This window comes from Sus scrofa, chromosome 12 (assembly GCF_000003025.6).
Source record: "Sus scrofa isolate TJ Tabasco breed Duroc chromosome 12, Sscrofa11.1, whole genome shotgun sequence".
Taxonomy (NCBI): domain Eukaryota; kingdom Metazoa; phylum Chordata; class Mammalia; order Artiodactyla; family Suidae; genus Sus; species Sus scrofa.
In genome coordinates, this window is record NC_010454.4 from 10,889,274 (window position 1) to 10,911,207 (window position 21,934).

Consider the following 21,934-nt stretch of genomic DNA (forward strand, 5'->3'; position numbering starts at 1 on the left):
GCTCTGAGGAACCCAAGCCAGTCACACAGAGAGGCCACCGCAGGACTGGGAGAAAGTCGTAAACTGTTGTTTTAAGCTATTGAGTGTTGCGGTTTGCTATGGTACAGAAGATGAGCAACACACCACAAAACAAGTACAAAACCCTTTTGCTCTCAACCCAGTTGCCTTTCTCCATTTTCCACTTGAACTCAGTTTCCTACAAAATGTTGAGTAAACAGGGAGTCTTCTGGACGGTGTGCCAAGAAAGAAGGCATTATACCCATCAGAAGAAACATCTTAAATATCTGATGATATTTTAGCATATGAAAATAAAGAATGGCAATAGGTTCCTGTGGGAAATAAGGAATGGCTATGGAGAAGTGGGTAAAAGAAGATTCATATTCCATGCCTGAGAATCTTGAGCTTGTTCGTGCCTTCCACCTCCGCAAACCTCCACTCCTAATAAGAACGTAACATTGCTAATAGCAAGGAAGGCCTATCGCCTAAGACAGATGAAGGACTGCAGCAATCTGAATACAGTCCCGGGGGAGAAGGACTTCACAATCCGTACGACAGAGCCTGTTCTCATTGGAAAATCATCTGAATGATGGATGCAGAAGTAAGGTGCGCCCTCTGTTTCGTATTCCAACAAATTGTAGAAATAATGTAAATCTGAGGTGAAACACTAGGGACTTTTAAGAGTCAACTCCTGATTCAGCAACACCAACTTGTTTAAGCAAAAAGCCAGAGAGAGGTGAGTATATGCCTCCAGGTACAGTCGATGATCCACTCAAACTGCCAACATTGAGATATACGATGGAAAACTACTCAGACATTAAGAAATGAAACAATGCCGCTTGCAGCACCATGGATGCGATTAGAGTCTCGTACTACGTGATGCTAAGTCAGATGGAGAAAGACAAACACCATATGATATCATTTATATGTGGAATCTAAAATATGTCACAAATGAACCTACCTACAGAACAGAAACAGACTCACAGACATAGAGAACAGACTTAGAGTTGCCAAGGGCGAGGGGGAGGGAGTGGGATGGACTTGAGAGTTTGGGGTTTGTAGATGCAACTATTACATTCTGAATTGATAAGCAATGAAGTCCTAGCTTGGATAGACCATGATGGAAAAGAACATAAGAAAGGGAATGTGTGTGTGTGTGTGTGTGTGTGTGTGTGTGTGAGAGAGAGAGAGAGAGAGAGAGAGAGAGAGAGAGAGAGAGAGAGAGGGACTGGGTCACTTTGCTGTACAGCAGAAATTGGCACAATATTGTAAATCAACTATAATTTAGGAGTTCCCTTCATGGTGCAGCAGAAACAAATCTGACTAGGGACCATGAGGTTGCGGGTTTGATCTCTGGCCTCGCTCAGAGGGTTAAGGATCCGGCGTTGCCGTGAGCTGTGGTGGAGGTCGAAGACATAGCTCAGATCCCGAGTTGCTGTGGCTCTGGCGTAGGCCAGCAGCTGTAGCTCCAATTGGACCCCTGGCCTGGGAACCTCCATATGCCACGGGTGCTGCCCTAAAAAGCAAAAACAAAACAAAACAAAAAACACCAAAAAACTATCATTTAAAAAACAAGCTCTAGCAACTCTAAACTAGATTAATGTGGACACAAGTAAATTAGGTCCAATTACTCCATTTATAAGAGAAATCAGACACCCAACCATATTTACCTGTAATACCATTTTCTTTCCCAGAACAACTGCATAGCAGCACTTGCCTGATGGTGTCAAACAAATTCCCTGATATTACATATATTACAGATCAGTCCAGGAAAAACTCACATAACCATATGGCCTAACAGGTCAGTGTTAGGAACACATGGAGGCCAAAAAGCCTTCATCTTAATCTTTTCGTTTAAGCCATCTGCACTCATCCCCACCTCAAGCCATCTGATTTTAGTAGTGAAATACTGGCCTTCACTTCCAACCTACGAATATTGCCTCTAAGAATATGGAATCTGAAGTTCGTTACAGATGAAATGACTGTCTTACGCGTCTTCAGGACCCTGATGCTGTTGTTAGGTTTTGTTCCATTATGTTTTGGAAGCGGGGTGCTGCAGAAAAACAAGAAACTATGTAGTTCCAGCAAAGCTTTTACCTGCAGGGCTTTTGCACATAAAAGCAGCATGTCTGGAACAAAGGATTTCCACAGACAATTAATATACAGACTCGCTGCACTTTTTGAAATGTCTTTTATTGGTTGTACATTTTCTTATGAGATCAACACACCATTTCTTTTGAGGACATCTGGCTCCTGAAGACTTAAGGTGCTTTGCCATGAACGTCACAGCAAGCACTCGGACAGAAAGAGGTGTTTGGGTGTCTTTTTCCATCATCGCTGGCTTCGGCATCTTCAAATTGTTGTTTGAGTCTATTCATAGGGTGATACGACATGGAACACAACACCCTCGTGTGAAGTCTTACACACACACAGCACAGACATCCAGAGACCAGGTACAGTGTCTATAGCTCATTCCTTCCTCCTCAGCAGCAGTATGAAACCGAAGAATATCCTGAGATAGGAAATCAAAGTGTCAGCTCCTCATCCACAGAGGAGTCCCAAGCTTGACTTAATCTCCTGATTTCATTTTGCTCTCAAGGTGGTGAGAGGGGAGCCAGAGCGGTCGCCAATGTGAACCATGGAGCCATCACGTAGTTCAACATCTCAGCCGTCTCCTTGGTCAAAAACACAGATTCGGAGAACTCTTTCCTGGCACGTCGGAACCTGACCCTTCCTTTACTACACTCTTAGATCAGAAAAGAGGGGGGCACGTTATAAAGTTGCACCTCTTACAGAATAATGCTGATTGGAAATTTCACCACTGAATGACCTATGTGATACAAGATTACCCCCACCTTTGACAATGATTATAATTCCTTTTTTATTGACGGCTGGAAACCAGTCGTCTAGGCTATTAAGTATGCCCCATCAGTGGTACTTGCATGAAAAGGCGAATTTCTCTAGAACAAGGACGTAGGACAGGTGGCTTCTCCAATGTGAAAAACAGCAGTGATTTCTTTAAAGCCACATTATCCCTCAGTTCAGTATATTTCTGGTAACGCTGTTAAGACAAAACCTACATCAATGCTAATATTTGCATCTACCTCAAATCCTGCGCAGAAGCTATTTCCTTGGTGCCATGATTTTGAGATAACATCACCAATGACAGTAAGCAGTAGTTCAAAAGGAAAAAACAAAACAACAACAATGCACACAGCCTGGATAACAGGAAGGCTAGGCTACAGTGAAAATGCATGGTGGCCACCAAAGCTAATAAGGTAAAGACAACCAAAGGCACATTCTCCACAACGCAGGTATTTTTAAATACAGTGCTGGAGCTCTGACTGCAGGTTATCAGTTGATATTCCTAATTCCCCTCTCCCTTATACAATGGCGAGGAATGTTTTCCCCTAAGGAAGCTGCCCCGTATGTTTCCATATGGGAAAACACAGAGTTGAGGATACACCCCCACCTTCTGCTTTCCTTCTGCAGCTCACAAGCGAAAAGTTCCCAAGGCCAAAACATAGATTAAACATACACCTTAAAGGCCTGGAAACATTCTAACACTTCCTTCAGAGGTGTTTGCTTTATGAACTTCTTATGAATTCCATACTCTGCAGCTCAGCCTGCCTTGACCATAAAAGCCATGGCAATCCGTGAAGAAGAGATGAATGGTACCAGAGGAAGGTAGCAGCGTGGTGTCCACGGCAGGGCAGATGAGGGAGTCCATAAGTTGCAGGTCTTTCTCCTGTTTCACACTCTCCAGAGACACAGCATTGGAGACGGGTTTCGAAGGACAGGGGTGCACTGCCTATCCTTTCAGAATTATTTCAGGTTCCAGGAAGAGAGCTCAGGGCTTCCTAACTAGCATGTGGAACTGCTTCATTCTAGCATCAAGGAATTGTAAAGATCAGGCATGTTTCTATTTGCTTAACAGCTGTCTTTACAATAAACATGGCTTAAAGACAAACTGGGGGTGTGACACAAGAAAACAATCAATCATATATACAAATAAAAAGGTCTATCATAAAATTCACACAAGGTAAGAAAAAAAGTGGGGGTTTTTGTTTTTCCCATTCAAAGACCAGATTAATCAAGGGAAGCAGCATTTTCAGCAATAAAACTAAAGCACAAAAGAAGCTGGGGAATCCCACCTCTCATACTACAATTCTTGTAAAGTTCAATTCCATATAGTAGTTATATATCTAGGGTCTCATCCATATTTTCACAAAATATATAGAAAAATGTTCATGTATTTAAATAAACAATTTGAACTGCATCCCTAATACCTCTTTCACGTTTAAGTGACCCAAGGTCCTGATTCTGTATCGTAGGCAATATGTCCCAATTGTGGAAGTTAATTACCTAAAGAAAACATTTTTCCTCTAAAAATACCTTCAATAAAATTAAAACATCACTTCATCATTTCAATTCATATAGAAAAATCACTCCACTCAGAAAGTAAATTTGACACTAGAGGATAAATCGAACACAGGGATAATATGACAGATAAATTGTCTGAATTTTCTTAATCAACCTGGGGTGGCTTTCACACAGAGATTGGCTCAGAACTCTACAAATTGTTGCCAAAGGTAACTTTTCGATACAAATAGTGTTCTAAAGTGGCTGCTATGAACTCCCCCCTCCCTATTACATTTGGTTTGGGAGCAAACATCCACTATCAGGGTTCATCCACTATCAGGGTTCACCAGACTCTATGATGTGTAGAAGGCACCTGATAGGATTCATTAGCTGTCTAAGCATTCTCTTGTGTCCCCTTCAGGAAAGATACACTGTCTTAGTTTTTAGCTTCCAACAGGCTGCCGCAGGGGCCCATTACTGTTCTCCTCTGTAAAACTCAGCAATGGTAACTGTTACCTCGAGTCTCAGCTCATACCCTTCTCTGTGCCAAAACTGTCCAGAGAGTCTCATTGTTTCCTACATGGCAAGGAACAAAAGTGACAGGTCCTGCTTCTGCAAATGTAGAAATATAGAAACTCCACTGCCCATCAAGAGCCCAGTCACATCACTTCCTTTGTGGTGAGATCAGGTTCTTCCCAACCACATTAAAACAATAAACAGTTTACAGATCTGTATTGCATGGCCATCACAGATTGATTTTTGTGTTTTCTTTCAGATGATTTGTGCTCAAAAATGAAAATAAATGACCCTCCCTTTCAGCCCTTCTGCCTCCAAGCCCTGCTAGCATACTCAGTGCAGCAAAAGCCAGGGACGTACAGATACTGTTGGATACAGCATTCCCCAGACTCCTGGGCTGTTTAGGATCCTCAATTTGTCATTGCATCTTAAGTCCCCAAGACTTTCATGGCCATAGAGACTTCCAGTTGAAGGGAACAATATTGGTAACCAAATATTCTGATTGGAGTTTGACGGGGGTTTCCGACAGGCAAGGTTGAGCTTTATCACACTCACTTCCCTTTCTCTGCAGGACAAGAGACCCTTCCCGCCCCCCGCACCCCAGAAGCACCAGTTAATATAGTCTGGAAAAACTTCTGCGCCCTTAACTCTCACACCCCAGAGTATTAGGATAGCACAGGCAACTTGAGATGAGAAGTAAACAAAGTAAGACCACCACTTCTTCCACATTTCCACTGCTTTCAAAAATTCACACTAGCTTTTGAGTGTTTTGGTTTTTTGGTTTTTTTTTGTTTTTTTGTTTTTCTTTTTTTTCATTGTAAATGCTAGCTCTTCTGGTAAAGACCTGTAGTGTTTGTCTGCGGACATTCATAGTTCTCTGCATGGTGGAAGAAAAGCACGCTCATCCTGTAACCTTTGGTGTTCACCTTTCTTGACAATGTTCAGCACCAGAACTAAACATTAGAGGGCTCAGTTTTGTGTTCATTCTTCTTTACCCAGGAGGCAGCTGATAGCTGGGTTGTATACTCTCAAAATGCTTTATCACCTGTCTAATTATTTACCCTTTCTTGGGTGCCATCAGCTTAAAAATGGTTTCTGGAGTTCCCGTTGTGGCGCAGCGGAAATGAATCCAACTAGGAACCATGAGGTTGCAGGTTTGATCCCTGGTCTTGCTCAATGGGTTAAGGATCTGGGGTTGCCGTGAGCTGTGATATAGGTCGCAGATACAGCTTGGATCTGGCATTACTGTGGCTGTGGCATAGGCCAGCAGCTATAGCTCCGATTCGACCCCTAGCCTGGGACCCTCCATATGCCGCGGGTGAAGCCCTAAAAAGACAAAAAAATAAATAAAAATAAAAATGGTTTCTGTAAAGCCAGTTAATATTAGGGAAATAAGAGAAACTGTTCTGATATCCAAATCAATACTACTCACTGAATCTTCTTACAGTTCAGTATTTTTAAGAAAAATTTTAAGTTTGGCTTTTTAAAGGGCTTTCCCATAGAAGATCATCTTTACGGGAATACTGAAAATAAATTAAGGGATACACCTGTCTGCTTCTTTTATCAGCTTGCTCATCCTTATTTAGCACTGTCCTTTGCATTTGTCTTTTCTTCTGGCCCCCAAACATAATTTCACATTACTGTTCAGCCTTAAACTCCAAAGTCCAATGACAATCCCCTAAGGCAGTAGCTTGACTTGCTCTGTCGAAATAGCTGGCAAGTTCCAACACAAACATCAGTAGTGACCAAATGATGCTAATTGTTCATTTCTGGCCATAACAGAATATGATTTCAGAGGAAGATGTATCCAACCCAGCTGCTCTTCTTTAAAGGCTAAATGGAAATTTTATTATAAGATCTTATATTTCGAATTTGGGTTTTGCTAAAAGTTCTCTTAGCTTTCCCTTACAGTTTCACGATTTGAGAACAATAGAATCCATGCAGGCAAGAAGACCAGGGCAAAAGTGTGGATTCTGACTTTCGATAGATGAAAATGTTTGGATCAGTTCCTTTCCACAGAAGGTCCGCAGAGGAATAGCAAGCAAATGCAATCAAAGAAAATAGGAACTATTGTGAGGGCCTGGTGGAAGCCACAAAGCCTGGGGATTACTTAGGAAGTTCTGTTTCCTAGATTAAGACCCAAGTAAGTGCCTAAACTGTCCCATGCTTTCCCTGAACTCAGTCCCCAAGTCATCAAAGCATTAGCCTCATTTCTAGAGAGAGAACCTTAAACCCTGGAAATGCAAAAGTGTAACCTGGGTAAAACCCATGTGTATCAAGATTAATTGCCCGCAGAGAAATCTGTCCATACTGACAACTATAAGAAAGAAATACAATGCAGATCTCCCAAAATCTCACTGTAAACTTTCAGGAACAAAGGGCTCAATGTTCTAGTTCAAATGACAATGCAAGTGTTGTCAAGATACTGACAGTCCAAGGGAACTAGGCTGGATATTTTAAAATTATCACGTGTTTGTGTTACGAGGTGCTATTGGTTTCTTTAAAAAAAAAAAAAAAAAAAAAAAAGAATCCCTGTCACAAAGTCCTTCACCTTGCTTTATGTTTTTACTTTGACCCAGCCCTCTTCACCTCAGATACAAAACAAATGCCTGTAGAGAAATTTTGCTTTCAAAAGGAGTTTGGGTCAGGCATTCCCATCATGGCTCAGTGGTTAACAAACCTGGACTAGCATCCATGAGGCTGCGGGTTCAATCCCTGGCCTCGCTCAGTGGGTTAAGGATCCAGTGTTGCTGTGAGCTGTGGTGTAGGGTGCAGTTGTGGCTCAGATCCCTCGATGCTGTGGCTGTGGTGTAGGCTGGAACCTGTAGCTCCAATTAGACCCCTAGGCTGGGAACGTCCATATGCCGCAGGTGTGGCCCTAGAAAGACCAAAAAAAAAAAAAAAAAAGGAGTTTGGGTCAGGAACTGAAAAGATAAACCCCAGCTTAAATTTGATTCCAGATGGTTCCATTAGAAAACCTGCAGTGGTAGGATGATATCTGCATAGCTGTAAACAGTGACTCTCTAAACCTCAGGGAAATGACACTTCTTCTTTGCAGACACCAGGAACAGGTGGTGAGTGATGTATTTGGTGGCAATGTGCTTCCCCCAGAAGGATAATTTCATTTTGGAGGCTCTGGAATTCAGGTTTTGTGTCCCTAGGTGAAGAGAAAACATCCTTTTAGGTAAATTGCTGAATCAAATTCTTAAATGTGCTCTCTTAAGGAGTTTGCAGGTGTCATTGTAAGTGTAATTTATGTCTCCCTGATGATGCAGCAGGAAAAAAAAAATGTCTCTGAGTAATAAAGAGGCTATAAGCTTTAAGGAAGATGTGGTATTCTGTTCAGGAAGAAGAAAATAGAGATAGCTTAGATAACCGGCAGGCAGTTATTTGTGTAGCCTTCTGAACAGTAAAGAGGATACTTACTGACAGAAGGCAAAGCAAATTATGCAGTTGTTCTGGTCCCAGCTTTCTCTAGAGACTGTGGGGCCCAGAAATTCAAGCAAGACTGGCTAATTCAAGATGGTCACGTCAGAAAGGAGGCATTTTGCATAGGCCCCTTAAAACAGTAATGTACTGATGATTTAAAAAAAAAAGAGTAAAGCAGCCTTCCTTCTGTCTTGGGACAGGACTCAATGGCTAAGTCTATGTCTCCTAGATCTAAGTCTACCCAAGAACAAGTATTTTGACCCCAAACTATTCTTTCTTAAAAGAGAGCCATCCCTCCCAAAAAAGAGAGCCTGATGGATGAGGTGGAGGAACTGAAAGATTTTAAGAATTCTGTCTGCCTTTGCCTCTAAGGTTAGTATGGCCTCCCACATTCTCAAGTCCTGATACAGTTCAAGGAAAAGGAAAACCAAATGATTCATGTCTGGGCTCATGATTCTCCGTGCACGTGACTCACACCACAAAGAGGAACGAAATGCAAAGCTAAGAGACAAGAACACAGTTAACATCTAGGAGTAGTGTGCCTTTTATTCCCAGGTTACAAAGTGAGTTATTGCATAGAAATGCAAAAGGTGGAAACTCAGTGTAGTCTGAAGAAAACTGTCCCATTGGCTTCGAGAGCAAGAAACTCAATTTACTCTGAAGAAAACTGTCCCATTGGCTTCGAGAGGAAGAATATTACCTGAGAAAATGAAGAGGCTATTTTTATGCAACAGAACAGTCCCCGTCTTTTCAGAATCCATTTTCCTATGTCCGTCTTCCTCGTCTGCCTCAACAGCAGTGGGACTAAATACTCATTAAATGGAAGAACTCTGTACACAGAATCAATCAATTGCAGTTTTGTAGTTGATGATCTAGAACAGGTATTGGCAAGCCATGGCCCATGGGTCAAATCTGACCCATTGCAGATTTTATAAGTAAAGTTTTCTTGGAACATAGCACCATGCTCATCCATTTATGTATTGTTTATGGATGCTCTCACTCTACAGTTGTAGACTTTAGTTGTTGCAGTGGAGACTGCACAGCACACAAATCCAGAAATATTTACTATCTGGCCCTTTGTAGAAAAATTCTGCCAATCCCTGATTTGGGGTGTCACAGTCCACATTCTACAGAGCAGAGGTTATTTATCCCAGGGGATGATACTCCACTTTCCTCCCACACAACGAAAAAGTTTGCAAACTATGTGTTCCATGTACAATGTACATTTTCCTAGGGAAAAGATCCTAGCTTTCAGCAGAGTTTCAAAGCAATCCAGAGTATCCCCAGTTAAAGCCAAATAAAACCAAAGAGTGTCTTTAATATGTTTAACAGTGCCACACACACACACACACACACACACACACCCTAAACAAAAAAAAGAACGTGGCCCTTCTAGCGTAAAATATCTTTTTTTCCTATTCTATCAGGTTGGGAACTTCCTAGATTTTACCACTCTGGCATTTTTCCATCTGAATATGTAAATTGTCATGGGTCCAATTGATAACTACTCCTCCTACTTGCTAATTCAATAAAAATGGAAGATTCCTTTAAGCTACGAAATCTCCCTTCAAGTCATATATAGACATTAGGAAGGCAAAATCCCCAGCACAATAGAGGTTTAATTCATTTTATTAGATCTGACCACCAGCTCCAATGAATTTGTATGCCCATGGCATGGTCTTTATAAAAAACATGAAAAAGTTTTAACAGTAAAACTTCAGCTCTGAGGGCAAATTGACTTCTAGAAATTGTCACATACAATTTGGTGCTAAGTCTGATAAATAAGGTAGGTAAAACAAAGGGGAAAGTACTTGGTAAGGATTTTTTGTAAAAAAAAAAAAAAAAAAAACCACCAAGGAGTAATTATGAAATGTGGATTCTACGTGTTATATGTATGGGGAGGAAATGGATTCTGAAGCCTTTTCTGAAAGAGAAGTAGCATTATTCATACAAATAATCCTGAAGGTAGTTACTCTGAAGGGCAGTACTCACTGATGGGTACACATATGTGGCAGCTGTCTGAACAGTCACTCACATGACTTTTTTGGCACACCTCTGAAATCAACAATCTAAAGAGAGATAGATATCTTTATAAACATGATGATAACATATACTATGGATGATTATATCAGACTAAATCAAATACATTTGAGAGAAAAAAAGAGCATCATCTCTTTTATAGAGATATGTTAATTTTCTAATGCACTGACAGTAGGGCCAATATTCAGTGTTCCATGCTGGTCACACATTAAATACTTGGAGCATCATCCCTGATGGGAATATCTTCTGTCTCTTTCTTGCTCTCTCTCTCTCTCTACACACACACACACACACACACACAGGCAAATCCCAACTTGTATCCACTTAAATACAGTTTATGCATCTCTATGTTTATTTTAAATTAGTTGTTGAGAACTTATAACACAGTTCTTAAAAAAAAAAACTCTAAAGTGTAGGTTTGTAAGGCTATCGGGGCATTCTCCTTGAGTACGTAGGATACCCTCATCACCATGCAGCATGTCGCTTCTGCAGGGAAAAGATACCTCAGATCTCCAATCAGAATTCCACCCCTCTCTTGAGAGGGTAGTAAACCAGTGTTCTCAACCCTGTTGCACATCAGAGTCACCTGAGTAGCTGGTAAAAAATACCACTTCCCAGGTCCTACCCTGACCTATTAAACTAGAGTCTCTGGGACCCTGGCATTCACCTTGCTCCCAAGCTCCCAGGGATACGTGTGCCCCAGGGTGGAGAAACACTGACTAACTCCTCTACCCCAGTATGATCATTTTGCAAGTTCAGGCCCTGAGCTCACAGATTGGAGAGGTGAACACACGAGAAACACGCTTGGTTAAGAATATTTCAAAACAGAAGCCACACTGAACAAGAGGTGAGAGTAATTGGACCCAGACCAGAAAGATGTTTAGCTTTACCTATTTCACCCAATGCTGTAATGAAATGGCCTCAGATTTTTTTTTTTTTCTGCTACTGTCTTTTTTTCAGAAGGTGGATGCATGTGGTTTTGATTTTTTTTCTCTCTCTTGGTATCAAAGGGAGACACTTCCAGATTTAGAAAGAAGGGTAGGAAAGTGATTGGCCGTCATCACTGGGACCATGCTTTTTCTGGCTGGAAAAAGACGAAGACAGAGGTAGTATCAAAGCAGATGAATTTGATGTTTATCAAATAGATATGTCTTGGAGCTGAAGATGAAGTGTATAGATGAGCCATAGTCTGGGCAGCTGCGATGAGATGGGCATAAGAACAAGAAGAAAGTGCAGAGGAAAAGATAGGATTGCACTTTGAAATCTAAAAGGGAAAAAAGAGGGATTGCTCAAGGGAACAATCCTCAATCCATATTTGTGAACTTAAGGCAAAGAGAGAAACAGAGCGTGCTCTTTCTTTCTTTTTAAATAAAAAATCCTCTGCCCTTGTCCTGCAAAAATAGCCCTGTATTAACACAATATTCAAAAGCAGTGCTTCCTGGCTGTTAGCAGTTGTATTCTCCCTGTGGACCACTTCACTCCTTGACCTTTCGAGGAACCTAGAGCCCCAAGTCAGAGAACCCAAGGGTGCACCTCGCCATGAGAAAGAGCTTCTGTTGCCTTGTCAACCTGCTAGGAGCCATTCACTACTGAAGAAATGTACCTGGAACTCAGCCTGGGGAAATGTGGCAGTCTATTCCTGGGAATTCATTCAACCCTTCCTATTACCATCTCACCTGATGCAAGAACTACTAACCACCTTTAATTTCTTCTACTGCAGCCCTTCCATTTTTAGTAAGGCTTCTTCATTGAACAGAAAACAAAAACCAAAACAAAGCAAGAAAACGTTAACCACAGAGGCAATCCTTGGGGGCTCATAGGGGTCAAAAGCAGAGGAAGGCACTGATTCTCTGTGTAGTTTGACATATTTCGTTTCAGGACTGACAAATGTCCTCCTTATTAAATATAGATGTTATTAATAATAGCTATTGAGTAGAATTTGTGACTTATCAAATACACACACACACACACATAGAAGGATAGAATGGCAATATAAAAATCACATCACAAATCACATTCCCTAAGTCCTATGCCACAAATGTCAAGAGAACCAAGTCTATGACTCTGAGCTGTGATAGAAGTGATTGTACATTTTCCAAAGCTGGGAAAAGAGTAGGACGAGGATACCTTGCCACTTCACCAGAATATGTGGTTATTACCCAGGATGGAGCAGAAATTTAGGAACATGGAAGCAGCCGCAACAACTGGAACATATATTTCACAAGAGCTCCTGGTTGATACTTTTATAATACTCTTAAAGATGCATATTAAATAATTTCTTCTGGACCACAGACACGATTGAACTTAAAAAATAAAAACCCTATAAATACTGCCAACCCAACCTCATCTTTAGTCTCTCCCTCCTTGCATAAAATGGAATCTTTTCAACGAAGCACTAAAACATAAATATTAAAATAATAAGTGGGACAAACTACAAATCTACTTACAATTCATCACTATGGTAGCACCTTTTTACCAGGGCCAATGCATTCATTTTGTAAAGAGCAAGAGAAGTCTGAAAAGCTTAAGGACTCATATGACACATCATTAAATATTTAATCACCATTTCAAGTCCTAAGCCTTTATCATATTTCATTCATCTAGATAGTTCATTCTATACTATAGATTCCAAGGCCCCCTTTGGAGGGGAAAAAAAAAGAGAAAATGGGGAGAAAAAAAACCTTCTGAGAGGCAGGGTTGAATTATCTCAAAGATGAGTTTCTATTGGCGCTTCAGTGAACTTGCTTCACCCTGTAAACCCACCAATTCACAGGAGGGTCAACCGATTGAGTCCATTGTTTTTAGTCTCCGAGAATTGATTTTACAAAAGATGCCACGTCTGTTGCTTTGGATTCATGTAGGGTGAAAAACGGATGTTGCTGGTAAAGAAAAGAAAAATAGCTTGTATTAATATCTGTCACTGGCAACCTGTGAGATCAGCAAATTAACAGAACAGATGAGTCAACAAATGAAGTGCCTCTATCAGGGCAAAACTGGGCCCTTTCTACCCCCTCTCAGATCAAGTACACATTTATTGATGTAAACCTTCCTAAAGATATGCTCCTCCCATTTTGATATCTCTTTGTTTCCACAACAGAGTATCTGTTGCTTTAAAGTATAAATTCGTATATTTATATACCATAAATATGTAATTAGGCTAAATGCATTCCATCTATGGTAAAATACTAGGAGGATCCAAAACTCTGATTTGCACAGAACCTTGTCCCCTGCAAAGTAATTTTCAGACAAATGCAGCAGTAAAGTAATTAGAAATCTCACGGATTCACACACATTCAATTTTCAAGAAATGGGCGGTAGAGTGAGAACCAGTTTTGTGGAACGATAAATAGGCACTCTCTGCCCTTGACACTGGAGAGCTGGTTTGGACTGAAGCAGCTAACAATGCCATTTTTAAGCCCCACCTACACGTTATTATACTTATGTCTCTTGGTGATGATTTGATCCACTTGGAAAATAAATTATGCAGCCTGGCCATCTCTAGGTATGGGCAGAGAAAAACCAACTTGGAGATTAAAAACTGAAAAGCAAAATACAGTCTCTACTGATGCAGCTCAGATGAAGTTAAACTTGAAGCATCAAGTATAGCTTTTTTTTTTGGCCTCACCCGTGGCATACGGAAGTTCCTGGGCTAGGGATCAAACCTGAGCCACAGCAGTGACAACGCCACATCCTTAACCCGCTGCACCACCAGAGAACTCAAGTCTAGCTCTTTGCTGGGGAAACAGGCACGGTGGTCCAGTTCAGGAAGCCACACACGTCAAAACAGTTCTGAAGGAAACAAAGCCATCTTCTCTGCACGGGAGCGACCCTTCCCACCTTGCTCAGTTTTGTTACAGGAAGTGCCTAGCTGTCACACTGGAATCTTACACCTCTGATGAGAAGTAGGCACATCAGCGCATGATCCACTGTTCTCCCAGTGGAAACAGAACCAACCAAACCAACCAAAAAGGACAGTTCTTTCTGGTAGAACCTAGTGCCACATACCCCCTGACCTAGCATGGCCACCTCCCTGATTGTCTGCTGGTATTGTTCTCCAGCACTACGGAGCAGCCAAATATGAGCATTTTTACACACAGCCATGTCGATGACTCACCCTGTTTCCCCTGACTTTGAGGATTTTACTTTACAACCTTCATGTTGCCTAGCTGTAGGTTTTCTAATTATATTTGTTTTAAACCTGACATCAGAGGGCTGGATGAGTCAGCCCTGTGGGAAACTGAATGCCCACCCGGGGAAGTCTTAGAAAACAATGCAAATGGGAAAGGAACAAAGAAATGAAGGCCAAAAGGGGGTAGGTGGTCACTGCTAAGTATCATGACTCAGAAAACGTTAAAGAGGTTTTCTGCCTTTGCCCTTCTGGAGATACAGGTAGGGTGATGGCCCAGAGCCTTCTACCTACTATAACTGAAGCTCGAGATGCTGGGTCCTTCCTGAGCGTCTTGGATAAATAAATAGCATTGCTTTTCATTACTAACCACTTACACAGCACACTTACCAAGTGTTTTCCCATCATGCTTATTAGCTTTCCCACATCCTCTTGACATTTACAGATCTTTCAGTGTACTTTAAAGGTTTTTACTATCAAAACAGGACATGTCAGACCTCAGATTGTCTCAGTGATTGCTTCCAATGCCTACCAGCCCCATGTCGTCTCTGGTTCTGCTCGTGGTTCTTAACTCAGTGGAGGTAGCCTAGGTCTGCGATAGAATTCAATAACCTGCCCTGACGTCTTTAAAAAAAAAAAAAAAATTCCTCAGGCATCATTCAGTTTATTCTCAGGCTGGGAAAATGTTGTGAGAGCCAGAGGCCAGGGGAAGGGGAAAGTGGGCAGGCATGTGAAAATGGAAAGTGTGACTCGCCTTCTTGTGTGGGTTTTGAGGCTGTAAAAGGTTGGGAAGGAACCCGTCTCTTCTATAAGCGACAGACTAAGAATAGCAAGGAGAGCAACCAGGAGACAACAAGTGAGGCGTCATGGAATCCTCTCCAGCTCAGTCCTGGGTTGTGTTTCTCCAAAGAGGAGCCAGGTACAGGAAGGGAGGACGTTACCACTGGTACTGCCTGGAGATTCTTGGATGTCCTGCCAGGAGCATGGAGGCAAGCTCCAATCACCAAGAGTCTCCAAACCCCCTGCAATCACCTCACCCCTCGAGACTACAGTTTTCTCTGGTTTGGTCATCCCTGTTTAACACTGAGATTCAATCCAGGACTCCCAGCATATGTGGAGAACATGACTACCTCACAGGGCAGTCACTTGAGTCACCTGGTTTTCATGTCTGGTGGTTATCATCTCAACAACTGATGGTCCAGGGGCCAGATCTAGCTTCTTGCTGATTTCTGAAATAAAGTTTTAGTGGAGCACAGCCCCACCCCTTTGCTCGCCTACTGAATGTGGCTGCTCTCATACTAAACCAAGAGTCAGGTTGCGGTGACAGCCCACCAAGCCAAAAATATTTACTCACTAATCCTTTGCAAAGCCTTTGGCCAGCCCCCGACTCCAGAAGAACAATTCCTACTGAGTCACGTCGCCCAGTGGAAGTTTGAGAGAACAAGCAAATGAAACGATCTTCCATCCAAGTTAGGGAGAAAAACATCTGGGATTTCTATAAGAGGTACATGTCTAGCTGGGGGCCTTAATTATACTGTTCTTCACCTGGAAATAGGATTTTTTTTTCCCCTTTCTACGTCTTCACCAACTCCTACAACCTAAACAATAGCCTCTCCGCATGTGTTTTCCCAATGCTACAGTCAAAGAATTTGGACTCAGATTTTCCACTTAAAAACCTCAATTCCACAGGAAACCAGGGAGCAGTTATGGCCTTAAAAGGCAAGTCCATTTCCAGTACCACAGAGACTAATGCCATTACAAAAGGGCGGAGGAGGGGGGACAGTCCACATGATCTTACATTAATATACAGACCATGAAAGACCACGGTGTTAAAATATATCAGAAATGAATTTTACATTCAACATCAGCTGCCAATGTATATTAAGCTAGGACTCAGCATTTTTTCTCAAGTGTTCCACTGAAACCTCTGATAAGAAATCACTTAGAAAAATAAAAATTAAAAAAAATTAAAAATTAAAAAAAAAGATCGCTTAGAAGGGGGAAAATGTTATGCATTTAAAATTTTTTAATTAAATTAATTTTTATTAGGGTATAATTGATTTATAGTGTTGAGTCAATTTCTGCTGTACAGCAGGTGACCCAGTCATACATATATATACGTTCTTTTCCCTCATATTATCTTCCATTATGGCCTACCATTTTATTTTATTTTTATTTAATTATTTTGCTTTTTAGGGCCACACCCACGGCATATGGAGGTTCCCAGGCTAGGGTTTGAATTGGAGCTGCACCTGCAGGCCTATGCCACAGCCACAGCAACGCCAGATCCAAGCCACATCTATGACCTACACCACAGCCACAGCAACACCAGATCCTTAACCCACTGAGCAAGGCCAGGGATCGAACCCCCAACCTCCTGGTTCCTAGTTGGATTCTTTTCCACTGTGCCACAACAAGAACTCCATGGCCTACCATTTTAAATAGCCAGAAATAGATAGAAAATGTTCTTTTATTTGAAAAGGGACCCCCCCCCACAAAGGCATTACTGTATCTATTCTGCACTCGATGTGATAATTAATTTTTAAATGCTCTGGGGGTTGCACAAGCTTACCGTGAGAGAGCAGCCAGAATGGGAAAGGCCCCTGACTGGTTGTTGCAGACATCATCAGAGAGGAAACAGTCACCCCGAACTCAGCGAGCTGCAGTGTTCTCAGGCCCTGCTCATCTCCTCTTCTCCCTCAACACTGCTAGTGGAGTAAAGCTTAGTTGAGCGTTGATCCCCGTCCTAGACGATAACCACCCGACATGAAAACCAGGTGACTCAGGTGATTTCCCTGTGAGGTAATCATGTTCTCCCTATATTCTGCAAAGTCCTAGGCTGAATCTCAGTGTTAAACAGGGATGACCAAACTCAGAGAAAACTGTAGTCTCAAGGGATGAAGTGACCGTAGGGGGTTAGGAGACCTTTGGTGAGTGCATCTTGCTCCCACACTCCGGCAGCACATCCAGGAATCTCCAGGCACAGCTGAGGAGAGGCTTCCTTTTTAAAGGGACAAAGTGGCCCAAGAAGACTGCCTTGTGTCTTCTCAGACTCTTCCCAGTATTCTTTCACAGTCACCCAGTGGAAGGATGGTTCAGGCTTAACCTGAACCAAAGCTTAACCAACAGAACTGAAAAATTCATGTGATTCACCGTGACTGTTACCTACGGTCTAGCTCTGCTTTCTACTCTCCTGGCACCTTTCGAGTACATAACCCAGTATGGTTGAAGACAGTCACCAAGCTATACGTTATACCCCCAGAACTTACTCGTCTTGTAAACAGAAATTTGTATTCTTTGACCACCTCGACCCATCCCACCCCCTGTCAACCACCAATCTGTTCTCTCTGTTTCTGTAAATTTAACTTTTTTAAATCCTACATTTAAGTGAGATCAAAGAGTATTTGTTTTTGGTTTTGCTTTTTAGAGCAGCACCTGCAGCATATGGAAGTTCTCAGGCTAGGGGTCAAATAGGAGCTGCGGCTGCTGGCCTACTCAAGAGCCACAGCAACAACAATGCCAGATTCAAGCCTTATCTGCAATATGCACCACAGCTCATGGCAATGCCAGATCCTTAACCCACTGAGTGAGGCTAGGGATCAAACCTGCATTCTCACTGATGGTACTGGAGTTCATTACCACTGAGCCATGACGGGAACTGTTTTTTTTTTTTTTTTTTTTTTTTTTCTCCCATCTGACCTATTTCACTTAGAATAATGCCTTCAAGCTTCAGCCATGTCGTTTTAAATGGCAGGATTTCCTTTTCTTTTTCACCTGTTCGTCTTTTTAGGGCTGCACCCACGGCATATGGAGGTTCCCAGGCTAGGGGTGGAATTGAAGCTGCAGCTGCCAGCCTACACCATAGCCACAGCCACTCCAGATCTGAGCCACATCTGCCACCTACACCACAGTTCATGGCAATGCTGGATCCTTAACCCACTGAGCGAGGCTAGGGATTGAACCCACATCCTTGTGGATGCTAGTCGGGTTTGTTAACCACTGAGCCACAACAGGAACTCCAGAATTTCCTTTTTAATGCCTGAGTAACATTCCATTGTGTGTGTATAAATATATATTTTTCCTTCTTTATCTATTCCTCCATCAGTGGACACTTAGATTGTTTCCAAGTCTGGGCCATCATATATAATGCCTCAATGAACATGGGGGGCAAATATCTCTTCAAGATAGTAACTTCATTTTCTTCAGATAATGAAGAAAAAGAAGTAGAATTATTGATCATAAGATTGTTCTACTTTTAATTTTATAAGGAACCTCCATAACTGTTTTCTATACTAGGCCATACCAAGTTACAGTCCCACCAACAGTGTACAAGGATTCCCTTTTCTCCACATCTTCATCCGTACTTTCATCTTGTCTTTCACACCCTTCTAACAAGTGTGAGGTGATATCTCACTGTGGTTTTAATGTGTATTTCCCTGATGACCAATGATAGACCTTTCCATGTACTTGTTGGCAAAATCAACAAGTGGGACTCCATCAAACTAAAATGCTTCCACACAGCAAAGAAACAAGCAACAGAATGAAGAGACAATCTACAGAACGGAAGAAAACATTTGCAAACCGTATATCTGATAAGGGGTTATTATCCAAATATATAAGGAATGCATACAACTCAGTAACAAACAAAAAAATCCAAATGGTCCAATTTAAAATGGGCAAAGGACCTGACTGGACATTTTTCCAAAGAAGACATACAAATAGTCAACAAGCTGTACTTTTCCAGGTTGAAGACACCTCACCACACCATTTATTACAATATATCATGAACCTGTACTCTATCACCTGCCCTGAGTTGGTCCTCAAGACTGAGCACTGCTTGCCGGTGGGATGGGATGGGAGCAAGCATTTAATGCCTGCAGAATGACTACATTCCAATTAGAAATGGTATTAATATTTGCATCTCGCTTGCAACTGTGCAGGAGCAGAACTCTCCCTTCCCTTGCTAAAATTAAGACCTTAATAGTTGAAACAAATCTGGGGAGGGGTTAATACAAATGAGTAAATACTGAGTTTTATATTTCAGAAAGAAAATGTGTTTCTCCTATATTCAACATATACATAGATAAGGATGCCAAGTTTAGGTCCCAGTCATGTATGTTTTAATTAAAAACATCCTCTGTAATTAGCTTAGAAGGGCAGTGACTACAATTTAAAAGAAACAATTTAAAAACAACAACCCTGAGGTCTTATTTTCGCCTTTTTTTCATAGATAGTGCAAATAATAAACTGTGAATGCGGAGGTTGCATAATTCAAATTAGTAAGGCTTTGTCTTACTTTTTTTCCATTAAAGTGAAAACCAGGAGAAAACAAAGTGATTCTTTACTCCCTCCCACTAAAAAGAGGTTCATCCAGTTAATCCTAGATATTGTATCAAAAATTGGCCAGACATGTGGCACTTAAGTTTCTCTCACTATTGAAATCCTTTAAATGATTCTTTCCTTCATTTTGTATTCACTGGTGACTCCCAATGTCTTTAAAATTTGAAGATATAAATTTCATTGACACAATCTGGCCTATATGATGACAGGTTTATTATCACACAAAAAATTGCTAAGACAGGTGATGCACCGCAGGTTATGCTAACGAAGGACTCAGTGTCTCAGTGAATCGGCTCTTCCAGGATGGCTCTTTGATTATAATTTAGGTCTTAGTCATTTCGACTGTACTAGCTGTTAGTCTGGGCATGTTTAACGTCTCTAATAATACTTACCATAAGCTCTGGATATGTTGGCCTTTCTTTGGAATTCTTCTTCAAGCTTAAAGGAAGAAAAAAATGGATCACATTAAAATCTAGAAACCATCTGTATTTTCACCAGACTAGAATTCAGAGCCTGTTAGAAGACTAAACAGAATCACCTATAAAAATGCATTGAAAACATTTTAGATCTCCTGGCTTGACTTTCCTCTTCTGTTACACTTACAAAGTATGTTTTAAGTCACCTTGGGTGATTAATGGGAAGAATAAGAGTGTGTGTGTGTGTACTTTCCTTATATTTTACCAATAACATAAAAACTAGCTTTTATTATATATTGCAGTACACATCTACTTTCCTTCGAAACAGTTTTTAATCTACCCTCACTGGCAAAGTAATTGGCAGGTATTTCTTATATTTGTTACCGCCTCTCTATCTTTAATACCTGGTTCTCTTTGCTGCTGGTCCCCTTGAATGTGTAATTTGCTTTTATATATTCCCTCCTGAACCTACTTGAGAGAGAAGCAATACATACGTAAAATAACCTAAGGTCACGCTGCTGGTTTACGACCTCTTGGCTGATGAAAGAGAAAGCACACACAGCCAGGGAGTTCGCAGTTATCCTTCTTAGAAATGCCTGGTGATCATGCACTCCTGTCAGGTAGCTCCCACTCATTCAGCTGTCTGTATGCACAGACACTTTAATCACATTTGATACAGAGGCAACAGTAATCAAACCGCAGTATGAAGAGACCCACCCCACTATCCACCCGTGGCCTTAACATGGAATAAAAGAAAAGAAGCAGTTTATTTGGAGCTGGAATCCCAGGCTATAGAATGGAGAAAAGGATGATTTTGAAAACTATGATTTGCAAGGCAACCTACAGGCTCCTCTGGCCATGGGGCCATAAAAACCATCCATGAATGGAAAGGAAGTTTGCCTGGTGTTGAAGGAACCAAAAAGCGGCGGGTTATTGGGTTCGCTGGAATTTGTGCTAATGGATCATTCTGAGCAAATGAGACCTAGTATGTGTGACATGAGCTCTGTTCCACCCACAGAGGCTAATAATAACTGAGATAGAGGACCAGAGAGTGAAACAGTTGAGAGGCTTGGAAAAATTGTGATTTAAAACAAAATGAAATGGAAGAAAAAAAAAAAAGGAGGAAGCTTTTGAGCCAAAACAACTTAAAGCAGCCTACCAGTTGACTCCAGGCCAGTGCTGTGGGTAGAAGCCAGGGAGCCTGAGACAGGGTACAGGTAGATGTGAGGAGTTTCAACCTGGAACTGAGGGCAGATCTAGGGCCTAGTGACCTCAGTGACCAGACCACCTATGAGAGAAGGTTTCATCTCAACTGAGGATAAAAATAAGAGCGAATTAGAAAGAGGAATCATTCACTGTCAAAGCTGGGTGGACATGGGAAGGTGTGCCTGAGTGAAATGAACGAGACTCTGTAACTCCCACTGATGACTCCTCATGTACCTATATCCTGAGATTCCACAAGGCTCTGCTGGTGGTTCTCAACTGCAGGTGGTTTCACCCTGCAGCAAACATTTGGCAATTTCTAGAGGCATTTCTGGTTGATACTACTGGTGGTGGAGAGTGTTGTTGGCATCTGATAGGTAGAGGGCAAGAATGTTGCTCAGCATCCCAGAAGGCACAGCGCAGATCCATCCCCAACAATGAAGAATGATCCAGTCCAAAATGTCATTGGTGCTGAGATTGGGAAACCCTGGACTGTGTGTCCTAG

The 21,934-nt window shown here is 41.6% G+C and overlaps 1 protein-coding gene across 2 annotated transcripts in view; it reads right to left on the reverse strand.

Annotated features, from left to right (window-relative positions):
• The window catches only part of MAP2K6 (mitogen-activated protein kinase kinase 6), a 127,173-nt gene continuing 107,410 nt past the window's right edge, over positions 2,172 to 21,934 (reverse strand). The window contains exons 11-13 of one of the 2 annotated variants that reach the window (XM_013980816.2): positions 20,203 to 20,248; positions 13,108 to 13,223; positions 2,172 to 8,032 (exon numbers count right to left, since the gene is read on the reverse strand). In XM_013980816.2, coding sequence (XP_013836270.1) covers positions 13,146 to 13,223; positions 20,203 to 20,248 — 124 coding nt within the window. In that variant the 3' untranslated portion in view covers positions 2,172 to 8,032; positions 13,108 to 13,145. Of the gene's footprint in view, positions 13,224 to 20,202; positions 20,249 to 21,934 lie in introns of both variants that reach the window. The other variant, XM_021068116.1, reaches the window with a different exon arrangement.